The sequence below is a fragment of the Boleophthalmus pectinirostris genome, unplaced genomic scaffold, assembly GCF_026225935.1.
Source record: "Boleophthalmus pectinirostris isolate CB_2022bp ecotype Guang Dong unplaced genomic scaffold, ASM2622593v1 HiC_scaffold_8, whole genome shotgun sequence".
Taxonomy (NCBI): Eukaryota; Metazoa; Chordata; class Actinopteri; order Gobiiformes; family Gobiidae; genus Boleophthalmus; species Boleophthalmus pectinirostris.
Genome location: NW_026571515.1, coordinates 33,074,714 through 33,096,361, shown reverse-complemented (window position 1 = coordinate 33,096,361; position 21,648 = coordinate 33,074,714). Strand labels below are relative to the sequence as shown.

Sequence of the window (21,648 nt, the reverse complement as noted above, 5' to 3'; positions counted from 1 at the left end):
TGGACATAGGGCCTCATTTCCTAGTGAACCAGAGTGCTGGAGATGTGTGGAGACACTTAAAAAAAAAAAAAAAATTCCATCCAGTCCTTGTATTTGCAGAGGTGGCGGGTGCTAGGCTAGCAATGTCAATGGCCATAGTTAGCCTGCCACTAAAAACAGTCTTACCCACTCCTCAAAACACCCGAAACAAAACGATTATTACACCAAACTGTCAATGTAAATGTCTGTGTTGATAGAATAATTTTAGAAGTAAAGCCAACATTGCATTTGAAAGATTTATGTCTGAGCAGCAGCAGCGAGTCATAGACTGTATATGTGAGTGGATGTAGCTAATGCGTAAGCTGCCGCATGCCAAATAGGAAGTTCGCCAGGAGGTTCTTCTGGCTCCTTCTGACCCTGGCTCCAATTGACTTACATTAAGAGCTTGTCGCCCCTCTCTTTGTAACTGCTACAGTGAGCCCTGTCATTTTGGTCTTAAAATGTTCGTATTAACCCGCACTACGTGATCCTGAATTTTTATTTTTTTCACTATTTTGTCCGTCAAAAAAATCCTGTTCATAACATAGAGCCTATCTCCAGATTCGCTCCTGTAACCGTTAGCATCACAAGCCTCATTTAGTTGTGCTGAACGCTATGGATAACGTCACACTCACTTAGTCCACTTCTTTCCTACAGTCTATGTTCCTGATAGAAAGCTTGGCAGCAGCGGACTGATATCACCTAGTCCCTATCTTACCAGCAAAGTAATTCCTCTGCTGCTGAGAAAATAGTCCCTCAACATGTGATGATTCATGCGATGCAAGGTTAGTTGTATTTCAAACATTATTGTATTGACACAGATATTTACATCGGCAGTCTGGCGTAATAATAGATTTGTTTCGGGTGTTTTGTGGAGTGGGTAAGACTGTTTTTAGTGGCAGGCTAACAATGGCCATTGACATGCACTAGCCTAGCACCAGCGACCTCTGCAAATACAAAGACTGGATGGAATTTTAAAAAATGTGTCTCCACACGTCTCCAACTCTGGCTAACTAGGGCCCTGTCCACACTAGTACGTATTTGAGTCATTTTCATTGTGGATGCAGTGTTTGTCCACACTAATCCAATTGAAAACAGTTCCAGAGACAGAACAATCTGGTGCTGCCAGCTGCCACGAATTCATCTGAGTACAGATCTGATCCAACAGTGTGTGGACGCCTGAAATCCCTGATACGCTGATGTAGGTCTATGCACCATAAAGTAATTCACCACCAAAATGCTAAGAGGCTGCCCAAATTTCCGCATTAAAACAGTTTTTAGGAAAATTATAAGCCTTTCTTCCTGTTAAAGTCTGTGAAAAGCTATAAAAACAAGCTGACAGAACCAATATGGCACCGATTGCCCTGATAGCTCCATACATGACTGACTCTCTGTAATGTTAGTTAGCTGGCAAAAGTCTAAATGGAAATGGAGAGTAGACACATGCAATTAGGGATGTCAATAAAAATCTGACCTGAAAAATCACATATAACCAAATACGCCTAGTCTCAAAATGATGGACCAATAAAAAAAACGGCAGCTATCATAATGTAAAAAATATTAAAATGTTAAAATTGAGAGAAGAAACTATTTTTGACATTTAAAAATTGGGACTAAACCAGGACTTGACCAGGAATAAACCAGGACCAAACCACTTTCATTGCAGTAAAAGATCACAGTGACCCCCTTGCCTATTTCATGCTTATGGATTGATTAGGGTACAGAAAACTTACGGAATTTTAAATCATTCTATTTGTCAATGATTGTGTGAACCAGACCAAATGTGATCTTATATAACAGCTTTATCATATGAGAAAAGGCTTGGATGTACATTCTGCAGTAACACTTTGTAGTAGTAACAACAAATCCTGCCCAACCACATATTTGTCTTGTGTCCTTAGGCAAGACACTTAACCTACATTGAGTTTTTTTCCTTTTTGAATTTCAGCAGGTGTCATAATTTTAAGGTCCTATATTACGCAAAATTAACTTGTGAACTTTAAGCCTTGTTAGAATGTTGTTACCTCGTCAAAAACATACCCGGAGTTGTGTTTATTTTATTTTTTTCATAACCACCTTGTGATGTCATTAAGTAGTTTTCAAGTTAGCATCTACTTTTTACCTTTTCTTTTGTAGAGATGGACAATTCCAGAGCTGAAATCATTCTACTGTATGTGTATGGAGTTAAAAAAAACACATTAAAGCACTTCTTGTATTACAACATGACATCACAAGGTTGAACAGGGTGTTTTCTGTTTGAGAGAAGAACACAGCCTAAATCTTAAGGGTTTGTGTGTTAAACAAACAAAACACAACTCCAGGTATATTTGTGATGAGGAAACAACATTATAACATCAGATAATATGGGCTTTTAAATGTAATTGCACTAAAAACATAATGTCTACAATCGGGTCAAATAAATAAATGTTGAAAATTTAACTTCAGAAGATTGTCTGGTTGTTTATTTAGCCATTTGAGACATTAGATCTGAAGAAGTCATGATTAGAGTTGGAAAAAGTAATAGTTACATAGAGATCCAGAGGTTATACAGAGCGTCCTGACACACTGACCCGAGAGTGAGGCTCAGATCTTGGGTAGAGCGGAGGGAGGCAGGGAGGCAGGGAGGAAGGGAGGAAGGGGGGTGTGCTGGTGTCAGTGCTGAGGTAGAGGAAGGATGTGGAATGTGGGTGAGAGTTGCTAAGTGAAGGCTGCTGTCAACAGAGATAGAATACAGTTTGAAATAAAAGAATAAGATAAAATCAAAGACACTTCAATAAAACTTTGATATTAGGATGAATTATTTTTGTGATAAGTGCTGCAGGTGCAATTAAATTAGCAATTTATGTTTTATTAATAGAATTCGGTTCACATTTTAAACATGTCCAGAAGAATCAACAAGAATCACGTTTCAGAGCACGTTTGTACAGATCTAAACTACAGGGTTAGCAGTTTGGATAGAATATTTTCTTGTTTGTGGAGGACGTTAATCTACTTCAAATTTTCTGTCTTTGCAATTTGCAAATTTTTTCCATTCTAATTGGGATTTTGATTGGATTGCGTTTAATCTTGCGGCCCTATTTATTACATTACATTATAAAAAGTTGAAAGTGGTGATAAGCGGTGTATGAATATTGACAAAATTAATCACCTTTAGTTAAGGGTGTTGCATTACAATATCATCACGGTATGAACCTTATGATATTTGTTGCGATATCGTGGGAAAGCTCACGATATGGTGGGGAGGCTCACAATTAGGAATGTAACAATATCCAAATCTCTCGATACAATATTTTGACGATACAATATCACGATATTTCAGTTATTGTTACATCCCTACCATTAGTTGTATTGTGGACTTTAAAAATATATCATATTATAAGACAGATGCTTCTGGTAGAGGGCCCTGTATTTCTTTTCCTCTTGTCTCATATAAATATCTCTGCTTTGACTAGAATGTTCCACAGTATGGCGTTAAACTATGTTGCATTTATTCTACTGCACTTGTTTGCATATATATTTTTACATAGACCTGTAACTTGGCCTGGTGATGTAACCTGCTTTGTTTACGTCATGGAAATAGATCATTTTAATGCCATACTCTGGATTTTTTTAGTCTAAGTAACACTGTTGTGATTGGGAAGTTACATAATGCACCTTTAATTTGCAAGATAAACACACTGGTTTATTTTACCTCTTCAAAGCTGAACCTGTGGAACTCTATTTGATTAATTCTAAGGTTAATTAGGCGTCACAGTGGTAAATGGTGCTATTGTAGTTTTAATATCATTAGCGGGGTATTGTTTGTGCTGGCAAATTGTTGGTTTGTTTTTCTGTTCACGAGAGAATTCTAAATGGGTGAGAAAGGTCAGGGAGAGGTCAAGGAGGAAGTGGTTGTATTCACTGTGGATGTTAGAAATCTCGAAATGAGGTACAATGAAATATTATTGTTGCAATATGATTAAGCCTGTCAGGATAACACATTTTCAAGCACAATATATTCCTACAGTAAAATATTGATGATAAATGATAAACAAAAATACTGAATCTACTTTATGCCACTGACACAAAGCAGGATAATCCCACTTAACAATTTTAAATAGACAATATCAGTAGCAGAATGAACTAATAATTAACAATAGAAATCACTTATTCTACTCTACAGCTCTTTATTACATAAAAATGGCAAATGAGTTCATTCGTTCGGCAGCTCTCTATAGCCATTTTGGTGTGAATGGAAAAAAAATCTGCGACTTGCTGCTGAAAATGGTGGTGCCCAACGGGAGGAGACATCACCGTAAACGTAATCACAGCAAAGAGCCGTGAACTTGTCATTCTCCCTATGGATAGCTGCACATCACGTGGGGAGTAGCAGTTTTTGTTTTTTTTGTACCAAAAGGACTATGGGACGCTGCTGAAGCCTGTGCGTATCACAGATTAATAAAATACAATTGCCGAATGAAGTAAGTATAAGGATGTAACAATAACCGAAATATCGTGATATTGTATCGTCAAAGTTCTCACAATATCGTGGACCATCACAATGTGTCGAATTACAAGTTTCTTTGCTTAAATTAAGAGTTATTGTGCAGCAATAGCTAAAAAAAAAAAAAAAACAGCAGAGGGAACTACATACACCATGATCCTTTGGTCCATTTCAGTGTAGACTACATGAAGAAATAACAGTTCTCATGTTTTTAAGTCTTAGCTCTTTAGATTATGTCTTGTCAAGGCATTTTAAGAGGAAAAAGTAGCATATTAACAGTTTTGTGTGCCTCCACAAAATATCACAATAAATATTGTACCATGAGATGTATATCGTGAAAAGATTTGGATATTGTTACATTCCTAATCGTGAGCCTCCCCACCATATCATGAGCTTTCCCGCGATATCGCAATAAATATACCGTGAGGTTCATACCATGATGATATCGTATCATGAGACTTGGATATCGTTACACCTTTAAGTAAGTACATTACTTTCTTTTATATTATGAGGTATGTGTGTAATCTTTCAGTCATCCAGTTAGGTTCCATAGTGGTCCATGGGTGTATTCTAGCCTATGTGGTTTTATATACGTGTTTTGGTACAGATCAAGATCTAAATCTAAATCTATTCAGGAGAGGTTCATTTCTGTCCTGTGGATGTAACATCTGCCCAAATATTAGTTTTTTGTGTATTTTAAGACTATAGTATCAACTAGTATCTGATTTTTGCCAACCCTAGTCCAAATTCAAAACAGAAGTTGTGGAATAAAGTTGTGTACCAAACATCAGAGCTATAAAACCGGTTTAATTGGTCTGTGTAATTTAAAGAGGCACAGGGCTGGAGCAGCTGAATCATAAAGTCCATGTTGAGTCATGGTGACGATTCAATGACAAAAAGTGAGAGTTAAATCAATTCTAAAGCTCTGGAATCTACGTCATAAAAGCTGTTTGGGGGAAATCCCATTGTTCGACTACGTACCCAGTCATCCCAGAGTACGAGTCATTACCCACCTCAAAACACATGTTTCATTTCAGGACTAACTCAATGCCCTCTTTGTGGAAATCAAGGCTTGGTATTGTGTAGTTTGTTTGTTATTTTACCAATTGACTATAATGGATGTGTTTAGTCATTTTACTCCCTTCAGACCAGTGTAAAAAATGCCTTAAAGGGCCAAGTTTCCATTTTTCCAGCAATTGTATTCTTATGTGAATGCTGCACTATGCCGAGATCTCCATCTGGTAAACAGTTTTTTACTAGTTCTAACTTTTTGTTGTAGATTTTCAACTGAATACTTAACATTTTTCAAATAATTGTAATTGTAAATTGTTTAAAGTTATATTTAAGGGAGATACACTTATTGTCCCTGTAGGTAAATTATTCCTCATGTTACTTTTTTTAATAATTGTGTAAATTAATATCGATCTTAAATTGTTAATTCTTCTCAGCTAGTTAATGTATTGTAATGTGTTAAATGACAAAATATTATTTGCTGCATGCTCAATAAATGATAAACGTGCAAATTAAATTTCCAATCACCCAGCCACATGTCAAAAATAAAAATTGACTTTTTACATAAGAAATCTCACTACTTAATGTAAACTAGGTCTGTATGTTCATATATTTGACAGTCTGAAGTAGGGATGCACTGATCCAGCTTTTTCTATTCTGATACTGATCTCTGTACTTTGCCAAAAGTATCTACCAATTCACAATATCAACCAATACCAGTGCAGAGACTGAAAATACTTTTTATTTCCTTTAACCACAAACAGCAAAAATAAAAAAAAGTTGTAAAAATACAACTGCAATATTATGAGACGTTTTGGGCCAACATTGGACAGTAAATGATCTTACTACACCAGTTCATAGACCAAAATAGGATGTCGGCTAAACAGATATTTTGGAAACCAATATCTGATCCACCTAAATTTCCAATATCGGCACTGATATCCGATACCAATATTGTATCCGTGTTGCCTAGTTTGAAGTGAAAATGATGGATTAGGATGGTTTTCAATATAACATTGTAATAATTCTTCTCCAGTAATAATTGTAATACTGAGTTATCTTTAGTACAGTCATTTACACACATTGTTTTTTTCTTTTTACTTCAGCTTTTGCCTCTTGTCAGAATCTAAACTGAGGTCCTTGTTATTAATAGTTGCTGGTTGTTTGGAGCTGTGTGAGGCTTTGTGAGGCCGGCCACATGCACAGGGAGCATTAACGCTGTTTGCTGCTGTGGCTGGGTCACAGCGCTGCTTACATAATACCATTTTGATATCGAGGATTAGGCCAAGGTCCCCTCCGCAGACAGGACGCCGCTTTCAGGTGAAAAATAAACCACCAGATTCAGATCACTGTTGATTTAAAGTGCTGATGTAATCTGAGGTGAATGAAGAACGTGTAATCTGTGTTCACGGAATGGAAGGTACATGCTTTTCTAGAAATACTTTGTCCACTGTTACTACTAAGGTATACACAATACTTAAAGGGGGAAGACATTAAAACATTGTACGAAAGTCTATTGATACTTCTAAATAATATCACTTCATACTAAGCTTATATCATGAATTGGCTACTGCAAAATACTTTTAATACTTTACTTCAATTTACTGAACTAAGCCTTGTTAATTTCTATTACAAAGTGTGATTATTCTATTTAACTGGATAGTTTGTGGTTTAAATGCTGTACTTAAAGATCCTATATTACACAAAATTAACTCCTGTGAGCTTTAAACCATGTTAGAATGTTGCTACCTCCTCAAAAGCATACCCAGAGTTGTATACAGTATACAGTCTGTATACAGTGTTTTGCTTCTATCTATGTCTCCAAAGCTCAAAACGATCTTGTGATGTCAGGAAGTGTTGGTTTTCAAGTTAACAGCTACTTTTTACCTTTAGAGCCTTTAACACCTCCTATCATATCTTATGTTGTTTACCATTGATTATTAGTTTTATACAACTCTATGGTGAATGTTAATCAAAAGAAGGGGCTGATTAAAGATTAAATAAGGTAAGCAAAAAGTATAATTTTTTTTTTGGGCGGAGATGTGGGGTAGGTAAAAACAGAGCTTCACACCTCACATGCAGGACAATACTGTTTTACATGAATGAACAGGGATGGGATGAGACAGCATTTCCACAGGACAAGACGAGACATGAGATTGGCTCAACAAGAACGAGGAAAGATGAGGTTTTGGCATAATTATTAACATGTAAATTGTGCATTAACAACTCTGGGTTTGTTTGTGATGACAAAACATTAAAACAGATCAGAAAATAGCGTGATATGGGCACTTTAAGCCAAGACTGTGACAAGTTCGACTAACTGTTGTCCATCTGGTTCACTGAAAATATGCACATTATAAGACATCTAACTCTCTCAATTTGCTGCGTTTTCTCTCTCCTTTCTCTCTTCTCTGTCACTTCTTTTTCTCTCCTCCTCCTCACTTGCTCTCTCTCCTCTTTCTCCCCTCCTCTCCTTATTTCTCCATCCCTCCACCTCTTCCATTCTCTCTCCCTTCCATCTCTTCAGCCCCTCTTTCTCACTTCCTCTCTTTTTCTTCTCCCTCTCTGCCCCTCTTCTCTTTATTTCTCTTATCTCCTCTTCTCTCTACTTCTGTGTTTATCATCTTTTCCTCTCCCCTTTCTCTTTTGTTTTCCTCTCCTTTTCCTCCTCTTGCTTTCTTTTCTTTTTTTCTCCTCTTTTCTTCTCTCCCCTCTCCTTCTTTCTCTTCATTTACTCCCCTCTCTCTTTGTTCCTCTGCCTCTTCGATTTTCTCTTCTACTTTCTCTTTCCCTTCTTTTTCTTTTCTTCTTCTCTCTATCTCTCATGCCTTGTTCAAACTTAAATTAAAATCACATCTTGGTGAGAGGAAAGTAAAGCGTTGGATGATCTGAATTAGATGTGACTTTGCTGTAAACACATGGTTCTGTTGCTTGGAGAGCAGGCTGGACATTTCCTGCTATTACATGGTATTAAAGTAATTCCATTTTGTCACTGGAAATCTAACATGCACTTGTACTTTGGGTTTTGCAGTTGCCTGAAATCGTCCAATCATATTTCTTTATTACAGTGACGCATGTGAAATGAAGGAGCTCATTGGTCAAACAAGATCAAAGTTTTCTCACCTCAGATTATCAGTTAGCATTCGAGTTTATTGCTTTGTTCATTCTGCAGAAGTCTGTGATGTTTTTCAGTCCCTTGTGAGCAGCCATATTTGTTTTGATACAGACAGACCATGTGTGTTCCTGCTAATCCACCTGTCAGTCACGGCCATCTGAATTTGGTGAGATTCACCAGTGACCAGACTCACATCATAAACTATTTAAGAAGTATTCTGTATCCCAGACAATGATTGCAATTAAATGTCAGTTGAAATGCACTCAATATGTAGGTTACAGTCAGGATTAGATTCTTCTTGCATAACCATGCCAGAGGAATCTAACCTGGCTTCTCCATCTCTGCAATTTTTTTATACATCAAAAATTATACCAATACCTTTTCTAATCTATGTTATAATGTTATTTCCTCATCACAAACATACCCGGAGTTGCGTTTTGTTTCATTTATTTCATTTAACACACAACTTCTGCATATTTAGGCTGAATTCTTCTCTCAAACAGAAAATACAGACAAAATCACACTTGTGATGTCATTCGGTAATACATGAAGTGCTCCACTATACCTTCAAGAGATAATTTGTGTAATATAGAACCTATAAAAATTATTTATCATTAAGTGTGTTCTTTTAAAATGGAACTAAATGCTAAATCAAACTCTGTACCTGCTGCCCGTCCTCCCCCCTCACTCCCCTTTAGTCCTCCAGGTTCTGCTCGAGTTAGCAGTGCTATTTGAAATGTAGTTGTGGGAGGAGTTAAGACCCACTTGGGGACTGGTGCAGATTGAACCCAGTACTGGGTGGACATGTAGTGTAAGACAAGTAAACAAATCTGCAAAAGTACTCTGCCGATTGAATTCATTATGCCCTCAGCTTGTTTTAACATGCTGCTAACAGTGTGAGAAATGATATTGTATTGTCAGGTGTTAGTCCTGATTGTTTATACTTACATAACCAATGATGATGAAATGGTCTATCAGCATAATTTGCAATGAAATGCTATTTTTTATTGTGCTGACAGCATAAAGAGCTGTCTAAATGTCCAGAGTTGTGGAGGCTGATGTCCCAGGCTCTGACTGAATGATCTGCACATGAACACCATTGTCACAGGCCTGCTTCATGAAGGCCTCCAGGAATACCCTGCAATGGCATACCCTCAAACATGAAGGTTTCCATGGGTAGATCCTACAGAGTCTGAATGTTCATAGCCTGGTTCTCAGCGGCCTGTTTGTCCATGACCTGGTTGCTCAGGGCCTGGTAGAGCAAGACCTGGTCGTACAGGGCTGACGTGCACATGAACATGATTGTCACGGGCCTGCTTCAAAAAGGCCTCAAAGGGAATGCCCTCCATTGGATTGCCCTCAAAGTTGAAAGTATCTACAGGAAGATGCTGCAGAGTCTGGCTCTCCAGGGTCTGGCTCTCCAGGATGGTGATTATCCATGGCCTGGTTGTTAGGTGCCTGACTGTATATGGCCTGGTTGTTGTGGGCCGAGCTGTACATGGCCTGGTTGATATGGGCCTGGTTAAACATGAGCTGGTTGCCGTGGGTCTGGTGGTACATAGCCTGGTTAGACATGGGCTGGTTGTTGAAGCTCACTGGATGAGTTGTATTGGGCCACATCACAGGCTCCTGAGAGGTACAGGGGGCTACAGGTAGACCACTGTTTTTCCTCTTCTTGATCTTTTTGCTCAGAAATGACATAAAAGTGTTAGTAATAATAATAATGCTGGTAGCATTTAATTTCCCTTCACTGTGAATACATAGAGGCATAACTATCATTAACATGGTGCAAACAGGTGGAGACATAGTAGTGGAGGTATTATAAGCACTGAAATGGTCCGAATGGCTGTGTATAATACATCTTTATATAAGATGTGTGTTGTGATGCACTTGCATAGTTTGTCCGTGGTGGACCATCCAGGGTACTTGGCCTCATGAGCTCTTCTCTCTCTGTGAACCTGCTCATAGTACGGAGCCTGCTCCTCTTCAGACAGCATCTTCCACTGCAGAGGAACAAGACACATGTTAAACAGGAATTCTACCTTCTGCTCTTACATTTGCTCCAAATGACCAGATACACTTTACATTTGTGAACTGTATTAACAACCATTGGTCCATGACTGAATCCAAGTTCGTGTGTGTGTGTGCCTCTGCTCAGCTCTGAACAACATGAACACATTGGGAAGCTTCTTTATGCAGGGTTTGTCTTCCTGCTTCCTCCTGCTATGTTATAAGGATATATACAGGGCAGTTATTATTATGCAAATATGAGTTTGTGTAATAACTTCTCAAGAGAACGAATGTGTATTGTATGCTTAGGTTCTTCCATGAGGCTAACAATTGTATATATACTTTTACATGCAAAAATGGTCCTGTTCTTTACCTTGACATAGCAGAGGTATCAGAGGAGGCCGGTACCACACACATGTACATCTGTTTTCCTTGGCTGCAGATAAGAATAGAAAGACATTCATTAGTACAGACTGCAATGGGACAAAAGCAGTGTGGTAACAAGTGTCTTTGGTACTTACAATGTATCCAAGGAGCTCAACGCGTTTGAGTGGATCACAGGGATAACATTTGACTGAAAGGTAAAAAAACATTTAGATACTTTAATTGATATATGACAAAAAGATGTTGAATTAGTTTTTTATAGTTCAACATTGAAAAAGTACAATACATTGTTGGATTATGAATGTTAACTTACTGTAGGCCTTGGCACATAGGGAGGAGCAGCTGTGTTTCTGATTGGCTGTTGGCTCATCACACAACACTTTCTTCTTTCTTTTGGGACTGGTGCACTCATCAAAGAGTGCAGCTTCAATGGGCTCAGAAGCAGCCCTTTTTGTCCCATGTCCGATCGTGCCTGAGCTGGCCATAAACTCCATAATCTCTGGAGAGTCAAAGGAAATGTCTTCTTGCAAAGACTCATGAGGCACGACTGGAGAGCCTAGTGCTGAGATTTCATCTTTGGGCAAAAGGCTACTACCAGCCAGTTGCGTTTCGACAAAACTGATAAATCCAGTCAGTGTTTCCTTCCAATGTCCTCACAGCACATGGTCCTCAAAACCCTGTGTGCTCGAGTCTTGGATGTAGGTGGGTGATGAAGGTGTAGGAGGTTCCTCAGGTGGAGGAGGAGGTGCGGGCCTGAACAGAAGGGCATATTCAGGGTCTGCATACTCCTGCTAACCCTCCCACCCACTCAAGAAGGTCTCAAAAGATTTTCTATATAACAATATTTAATGCTTATTTGTTTATATATTCAGAGAGAAATGAAGTGGATTGCGTTTAAAAAATTCTTAATTCATCTTAGCCCCTTAACGCCGACTGTCACAAATATGCAACAAACAGTTTGGATCAAGATTTAAGCCAAGATAGTGGTTGCATTCCTCCAATGCCGGTTAGTGCATATGCAGGACCTTCCTAGGAACCTTTGGCAAGGACTTGTTTCTAGTTGTTGCAAATTTGCAACATACCCAAATTTCTAATTTTTTTATTTAATTTTTTTTGCTATAGTCACATTACTAATCTCAACTTAATTTTCCATCTCCTTAAAGGCAAAACACACACAAAACATTGTTTTATATAAATCTATATAAATTCAGGTGTTAAGGGGTTAAAGTTTCCATTTTTGTCCTCATAACTTTTTATTCAGGGATTATATTGTGCTGTTTTCTGATCTATGTTATAATGCTGTTTCCTCATCAAAACATGCCTGGAGTTGTGTTTTGTTTCATTCACAAACACCTGCATATTTAGGTTGAGTTCTTCTTTCTTTCCAACCTGGTGATATCATGTGGTAATAATGGAAGTGCTCCACTGTGTTTTTAAACTCCATAAACCTTCACTAGAATCATTTGGATGATTTCAGCCCTGGAATTGAAAATCTTTACTGAACTAAAGGAAAAGTTAAAGGTATAACTGTTAACTTGAAAACTACCACTATGTGACATCACAAGGTGGAACAGAGCATTTTGGGCTTTGGAGACAACATAATAACAATTTTGTGTGATATAAGACCTTTAATATTTTTGGCTTGATATTTTTTCTCATTCTTCTCTCTTGTAGCAGTTTTGTCTGGCCAAATCTTGTGAAATGAGAACTTGTCCCATCCGTGTGAATCAACCAGACTAGAACTAAACTAATTATGCAAGAACACTATCATCCTACTGTACAAAGCTCATAAAACAATTTCATATATATGTCCCCTTTAAACTTGTAGAGCAGGTTGAGGTAGGACCGGTGCCTTAGCTTGAACAGTGAGAGTGTAATGTAAACAGTGGAGCATCTGCCTCTTGTCACTGTCCTCTCTGTCCCTTCTCTCTCTTCATCCATCCCCTCTCTCTCTCTCTCTCCCTTCATCCCTCCCTTTCACTCTTCTTTCTCCCGTCGGCCATGTTTTTTTTTTTTTTTTTTGTGTGTGTTTGTCTTGTCCAGCTTCCAACCACTCACTTCCTTCCTACTCAACATCTGTCAGTCACACTCTTATCTATTGTCGTCTTTTATGGAGCTCATTCTATTTCAGGCATCTCTTGTAAATACGTGTTACGTGGAATAGTTTGGTTAAAGTGGATGTTTTTGTTGGTATTTGAATTCTTTTATTCATGCATTTTAGTGAGAGAGACATTTCATTTTTATGCATCACTTGTACATAAAGCACATAAGGCCATATATGCTGTTTTAGCCTAACTATGTATAACTGCAGCGCATAAGCAGGTTTGGGTTTGGACTCGTTGACCCACAGTGCACTTTCTTTTCTAACCACAAGATGGCAATAATAATCAGTATAGATATGAAAAAGCCACACACCAAAGACATTGTATATAGGCCTCGCATGACACATACTATATCAACTTCAATACATGATAAATGTTTTTGGGAGACAGTATTTGTTGTTTGTACTATTGAGAAATGTTTTGTTATTTTTCTGTACTGCAATGAGATTTGAGCTTTAGAGTGTTGAATTATGAACTTCTATGAGTCATTATAGATGCAAACTAATTACTTAAGTGTTATTTATTGCATGTTTTTATGTCTTTTTAACCATATTGTACATTTAGAATACTTTTTAGGGGTTATCTGTTATATGGTTTGGGCTCAGTATTATTGTCTGTATTTACTTTAGCAACATATCACGCTTCAAAATTTCTTATTGTGACAGGCTATACAGGTATAGTTCTTCACACATGTAGACTAATAGAAATAATTAAGATATAAGTCACCGTAGAAATATATAATTCTTCCACTTTATATCTAATATATTTTTTAATAGGTACATTTTTCTAAACTAAGATTTAGTTCACTGTGCACATTTTATCATTGGATGTCCAGGTGCAACAACATTTGAGACTACTTAACAATGCGTTGTGGAGGGTCCATCAAATGTTTTTTTGCCCTGGAGATGTTATTGCTTTGTCTAGAATGTTTCCCAGTATGATATTACACTTTCCTATCTTCATGGAGAGTAAACTAGACCAAGGTACAGGTCAGATCTGTGGAGAGACAAGCCCGCTCACAGTCAGAAAGCCAGTTTTTCTAGGTATGTTTGAGATATAAAACCACATATAATTGAATAAATGTAAAGCAGAGCTGTTTAAAGTCATACTGTGGACTATTCCAGGCAGAGCATTGACATATCCATAGAAACAAGCAGGTGACGGACCCTCAATCAAAAAGTTACACAGTGCACCATAAAAGTACGAAAAACACATATAACAAGAATATTTACAAATGTATACATAATAGAAGCCCATGGACAACTGACAAAATGAAAACTAGGTTAATTTCAGCAAGTACTGATACTGAAACACATATAGATAATTGATCTGTTTCAGAACAAGAGTAAGACCATATCCAATGTATTGTCTAAAAACGTGTGTGCACCATTGTGTTAGTGTAATAAGCCTTAGCGCTGAAAGCCAGAATTCATCATCATGACAAGAGATAGACTAAATATTGTAGAGAACAATACACCACAAGTGTTGCTACATCTGAGATTTGCTAGTTGCGTTTATTCAGATAGTAATTTTGATAGAGTTTGATGAATCTTTCCGTTCTATATTTCCTTGTACTGTATTCTTATTGAAGTAGACTGCGCTCTGTCTCTGGAGAGGGGAGCTGGGGTCTTGTGGCATAAACATTCGCAGCTGTTTTGAGAAAGTGGTCGATGACAGATCAGAAAATATTCCCATGATGAGCTTTAGGACTGTGTAGGACACGAAAGGTCACCCCCTCAACATTAAACACACAACACACAACACAAACACAAACACTGGAGCTCTGTATAAAACATTATCTTATTGTTTATATGTTATTATCTTGTTTATCTAAGGATGTAATGTTTTGCAGGGCTGAGTTATATGACCAGCATTGTGATTGCGGTTTGATTTGAGATTTAATTTTTTCATAACATTATTCTACATCCAGGAACATTACAGTTTGAGTGAAACCTGCAGTATGTTCAAAATGCTGCTAAATTAAAACAAGAATCATGCATGGTTAAAGGTTCTATATACACAAATTGTTTCCTGTGAGCTTTAGGCCATCTTATGATGTTGTTACATCTTCAAAAGCATACTTGGAGCTGTGTTTTGTTTCATTCATACATGTTTGAGTTATCCTTTATTATTATTAGTCTGTTTGCATCTCCAAAGCTCAAAATGCTCTGGTCCACCTTGTGATGTAATAAAGCAGTATTAACAGCTACCAATATCTTGTTCAGTATAGACTGGCAATTCCAGGACTGAAATCATCCAAGTGATTATTAATAACAGTGGAGCAATTCCTGTATGGCATCACAAGGTGGAACAGTGTTTTCTGTTTGAGAGAAAAACTCAGCCTAAATATGCAGGTTTGTGTGTTAAACATGTGTGAATGGAATAAAACAAAATTCCAGGTATGCTCCTAACGAGGAAACATGACAATAGATCAGAAAAGAGTGCAATATGTAACAGTAAAAACCGAAACAATGAGATCCCCTTGACAGACCTTAACAATGGATCCATCTAATTTTCCTTTGAGGAAGCGTGCTGTATATAATGTATGCTTGGAACCATACATAAATCTGTCTATTGTAGCCACTGTGACAGAGACACACATGTTTAAATCATCATGTACCGTATGTTAGTTATACAGTGCATCCAGTGGCTTGTGTCTTTCTGCACGTACAGGAAACCGTAACTCCCCAGAGACAAATCAATGGAGGGGATGTGCAACAATCACATTCACACTCCTATATTTGTACAAGAGAGAAACTACTCACAGGTGCTACTTTGTCAGTCTAAAAAGAAGACATATTATGTTATATTATACATATTATTTAAAGGTCCTATACATTTGAAGTTGTGTTAGAATGTTGTTACCTCATCAAAGAACATGCCTGGAGTTGTGTTTTGTTTCATGTTTGAGTAACCCTTTTTTTACTCTGTCTACGTCTCCAAAGCTCAAGATACTCAGTTCCACCTTGGTAGTTTTCAAGTGAACAGCTACCTTTTACCTTTTGTTCATCAGAGATTAGCAATTCCAGGACTGAAATTATCCAAATGATTCTAGTGAAGGCATATGGAATTTAAAAACATAGTGGAGCACTTCGTGTATTACCGCATTACATCACGCCATGGAACAGATGATTTCTGTTTGAGAGAAGAACTCAGCCTAAATATGCAGGTTTGTGTGTAGAACGTGTGAATGAAACAAAACAAAACTCCAGGTTTGTTTTGATGAGAAATATCAGAAATATATTGGCCCTTTAAAGGTACACCAAGTAACTTTTCAGGTAGAGGTTTGCCACTTGCTTGTTTCCATAGATATGTTATTTTTTTGTCTGAAATGTTCTGCAGTATGGCATTAAGTGTTGCCATTCAACAAGTTGCATGTTAGATTTTTGGAGAGACACGTTTCTTTTGCAAAAGAAGCACTTGTGAGTGAGCAGACAGAGTTTTAATGCCACTGTGGAACATTCCAGGGAAGGCATTAATATGTTTAGTTACTTTGTATGTTTAGTTACTTAACTTTTGTAACTTGTTTATTTCACAGTGCCAGTATGTCTGCTGTTAATGTTTAGTTTTTTAATGTCTCATGGGCAGCTTGAGCTTCTTGCAGATGTTTTCCAATGTGGCTTTAAACTACAAATGTCAAATAACCTAGCCTAACCTAACTAAGATCTCCATGGAGACAAGTCACTGACTACCAACAGAAAGTTACACCTTTTAGTAGGAATGTAACAATAACTGAAATATCATGATATCGTATCGTCAAAATTCTCACAATAATATCATGGACCGTCACAATATATCGAATTCAAGTCTCTTTGCTTAAATTAAGAGTTATGGTGCAGCAATAGCTAAAAAAACAAAAAAAAAAAAACAGAGGGAACTACATAGACCATGATCCTTTGCTTCACTTCACTGCAGACTACATGAAGAAATTTAAATCTTAGTACTTTAGGTTAAATCTTGTCAAGGCTTTTTAAAGAGGAAAAAGTGGCATATTCACAATTTTGTTAGCCTCCACAAAATATTGTAATGTGAAATGCATATCATGAAAGTATCGTACCGAAGAGATTTGGATATCTTTACATCCTTACTTTTAATGCTCCTTTAACTACATGTTGAGTTCAGTTCCCTAGTGATAGTATTTTGGTATATATGGATGACCAGTAGATTCACTTAATGTCAGAACTTTTCTGTGAAACACATGAGACTCTTAGATCAACAGTCAGTGCTCTCAAATGATGCTCCTGGGTTTGCTTGAATTATGTGAATGGAAAATAATGACACAGTTTTGACTTATGTTATTTCCACTTATCATTCAGTCTTTGGTGTCTGACTAGGCCATCACGATAAAAAAAATTGAAGCATGATACATTGCTGAAGAAAATATAGATGATAAACAATAATACTGAAACTAATTTATGCCACTGTCATTAAATTTAAAGTAAATTTAAACAACAAAAACAGTATTAATTAATAATTTTACAACATAAATCTCATCTTTAATCTCATATAGCCAAAAAAATAACCACAAATTTCCCAGTAGTGCAAAGAAAATGTACCCCAAAAATATTGTTCTTAAACGTCGATATAGTAATTATGTCTAACTCTTCTCTGTTAAGTTTCACATATATTTTCATGTCTTTCTCTGTTGTTGTGCAGGTGAGCGCTAACGTTCTGATCTTCCTGTGCACAAACATCATTGGGATCTGCACTCACTACCCGGCTGAAGTGTCCCAGAGACAGGCCTTTCAGGAGACCAGAGGATACATTCAGGCGAGGCTACATCTGCAGAGGGAGAATCAGCAACAGGTATAACAGGAAACACTCAACAAGCACTTTCTACCATGTTGTAACATTGTTCCCTCATCAAAAATATGCCTCAAGAGGTTTTATGTCATCTATTCATGTTTGAGTATTTTAGTGATCTCCCCCAGAGCTCTATTTGCCCTATAGCTGTACGACTCAGTGCAATGCTCAACCCACAAGCCTATGTCACCCATGCTCCCACACAACAATTCTCCGTAAATGTGCAAAAACATGGTACAAAACTGACTTAACCCAGGGAGCAGAGGGAGGAGAAACTCATAAAAATCTATAAAACCTTTTTACACTGTTAATATGTTTTTGGTGAATATGGCATTTTCAAAAACAATAAAAGGTAAAATGGTGATCTAAATATGTGTTAGCAGTTAGTACCCCATAGAAGTGAAATACTAGCCTGATTCATCAGCTGGTTTCACTTCATGGAAACCGTCTGACCTTGCAGCAGATTTGTTCGCTCGATGGTAGGCAGGTACTTTTTTAAATTTAACCAATCGCTGCTATTTGGTCATGACGTATGTAACGTGCTGCTAATGGGGCTAACTGTTATATTAAGCAAATCCCATAGGAAGAAGGGCAATAACGTCTTTCCCCTTGATAAAATTCACCAAACGTTCTCTTTGTTCTTTTTTGCTTTAAATCCTTGATCGAATATATGGCTTCATCTACATCCATCTCAACCGTTTTGTTTACTGTTGTGTTGTACCACAAAAGGGACCCAGACAGGAGCTTGAGTTTAACGTTAAGCTTCACAGCTCTTCACTGATTGGCCAGTGCCGGTCTACAATTTCCAGGGTTCTTGCAAACCGTCTAGTGTATTCTGATTCCTGATCTAGTCGCTGGACAGAAATGAAATTGAGTGGAGGCACTAGGTGGAGCCAGCCTGGCTTGTAATATACCCCCTTTTTAAGAATAATATCTTTATTTGAGTGCCACTTTTCAACATGTTTTATAGTGCTTTACATAATACCATAAATAAACATGAGAATTTCCTGTCAGTTCAGTTAAAATCAATAAATAACTTGATGAATGATGGGAAAGCAAAACTTGTTTAATTATGCAGGGTTTAGTCTATTTATTTAAAGAAAGGAAACATCTCCATGGAAAAAGCAGATGACAGACCCTCCATGACAAAAGTTACATAGAGCACCCGATTGTCCACCCATGTCTTGAAAAAGCATTAGTAATATAGTTCGCAATAATGTTAGACACAACAATATACTATATTTTTGTAAAAATTACAAGCAATAAATGAGAAATCAATCAACCTTTTAAATTAGGGTTTTACCATTATTACCAGAATATACAATAATTATTCTATCTAGTTAATTTAATTTATCTAATCTTATAGAGTTTTAATTATAGCTGAAATGTTAAAATATGTGTAATATTTGTCTCCTTCGCTGCCCTCTTGTGGTTGGTGGTAATACATGTTGGGACCTGTTCTGCAGCTCTGTTTCCCAGTGGGACAATAAAGTGTAATTGATTTAAATGCTGTCCCCTCTGACATGCACTCAGCTAAATTGGTTATTGTAGGTTTTAGAAGGATCATGTTACATGAATGAACATTTACAAATGTGAAGTCCCAAATCATTTTTAATCTGCATCCTACCATTTACAGAGTGTTTACAGTTTGAGTGAAGAACTCATGTTAAAGATGCAGGGTCTGTGTATTGCAACATATAAGATAGGTGACAAAATAATAAAAGTAATATACGGCCCTTAATTTATAGACAATTTTACAAAAGCTGACTATATCTGATCTCACTGATGTTTGAGTGATTTCAACCTCAGAATCTGGTAGCACAAAGTAAGAAACTTAACTCGTTTTAATGTAAACCATAGACTAAATAACACATTTGTCAATCCAGTTTCTCCCATTGCGATACTTTCATTAGATTCATTGATAATACATTGAGTTGGCTTGATTTGACCTTAAGAGACCATCACACAGGGATGACTAGTACTTTTGTTTTTATGAATGAAAGAATGAGCCTCAGATGTGACCAATGGAAAATAAGAGAGTGCTCAAGCCAAGAGAGAAATAGAGAGAGAAGGAAGGAGGGGGCAGTAAGATAGACAGAAGGGGTGGTCTAGAGAAAGGGGGAGAGAGAGAGGAAGGAGAAAATGGGAGAGGAGAGAGTGGGTAGAGGGGTAATGAGAAGGGCAGAGAGAGAGAAAACTTGAGAAATACAGATTGAAAGAAAAAGAGATGGAGAAAGTTAGTGAGAAAGAAAGAAAGACAGAGAGAGAGGGAAAGAGAGAGACATACGGGCAGTGAGAGCGAGGAATGAGGGAGAGATTTTGAAAAAAAGACAAAGAATGAGAGAGAAAGAGGGAGAGGAAGAAGAGAGACCAGAAAGAAAGTCAGAGAGAAAGAGAGAGAAAAGGGAGAATGACAGAGAGGGACAGACAGAAGGGCAGAGAAATTTAAGATAGATTGAAAGAGAAATTTAAATTGAGTGGGATGGAGAGAGAGAAGAAGAAAGAGAGAAATTGAGAAAGAGAGAGTGAAAGTGAGAGAGAAAGTGAGAGAGGCTGATGTTATGAATGACACGCTGATCTGCATTTTGTTGCTGTTTCCAGGAACGGCTGCTGCTCTCTGTGTTGCCTAGGCACGTTGCCATGGAGATGAAGGCTGACATCAATGCCAAGAAGGAAGACATGATGTTCCATAAGATCTATATCCAGAAGCACGACAACGTCAGGTCAGCTCCTGTCTGCTGCACAAATAAGTACATGCAAAAATACAAAATGCAACCAATCAGAATGTCAAGGTTAATTGGATAATTGATAATTTTTATTATTCAGGTCAAAATATAATTGGAAGAATGTGAAATAGTTGTGACAATTTTATATATTTAAACACAGGGAAGTTAATACATATGTAATTGCATACATATAATAAGCAATAATAATATGTACAGATGTGGTGATGATTCAGGTCGAAACTTAATTGTAAGCAAATAATCGTGATCATTTTAGAAACAAAAACAACTTACTTTTATGCAAATGTAGACCAAAACTTCACTTGTCTCTGTTCCATTATTTTGAAAAAAAAAAAAAAGAAAGTAAAATGCTTTTTATGTGGCTTTATAGCACATTAACTTTACCTTATTATTCAGTCAGTTTGTCTGTTGTTCAAACTGCTCAGATACATTTTACTGTCACCTTGTTTATAGGGCTGGTCTAGAACGTAAAAACTAAATAAAAACAAAACAAAAAAAGAACATTTTGCCCTATTTTTATTAAAGCCACATAACACAACATGACATTTTCTCTTCCAAAGCCTGAACTCTGCTCCAAATCATGTGTTTTTATTAAAGTGATTATCTGTAGACAAGGACAATTTGAAATGATAGGATCTCGATTCAAGCACAATTGCATTAATTGCACAGCCCCGTACTTCTATATATATGCTCATACCATATGTGTGCTCGGTAGCTTCCTCTCACAGAGCAGGCTCACACAGTTACAGCACAGGGAGAGTGGTTTGGCAAAGTGGAGGCTAATTAACACTAGTGAGGGAATACTTAATCACCAAGTGCCAGGATCAGAAAATCCCCAAAGATGGAGCGCATCGGCACATTTTCAATTACACAAGTGAGCAAAGAAACAGCTCCATTCACTGCACCAAGGCCCTGAGCTCAGCAGGGGGCACAATCTCAAGGTCAGGGGCATGTACGGAAGAAACAGGGGCATGTATG

General features: G+C 37.3%; 1 protein-coding gene across 2 annotated transcripts in view; it reads left to right on the top strand.

Moving 5' to 3' along the window:
• LOC110164760 (adenylate cyclase type 6) overlaps nt 1-21,648 on the top strand; it is a 55,306-nt gene that overhangs the window by 19,494 nt on the left and 14,164 nt on the right. Inside the window, exons 1-3 of one of the 2 annotated variants that reach the window (XM_055165806.1) lie at nt 5,576-5,742; nt 17,780-17,929; nt 20,528-20,649. In XM_055165806.1, the coding sequence (XP_055021781.1) occupies nt 20,567-20,649 (83 nt within the window). In that variant the 5' untranslated portion in view covers nt 5,576-5,742; nt 17,780-17,929; nt 20,528-20,566. Of the gene's footprint in view, nt 1-5,575; nt 5,743-17,779; nt 17,930-20,527; nt 20,650-21,648 lie in introns of those variants that run through there. The other variant, XM_020929874.2, reaches the window with a different exon arrangement.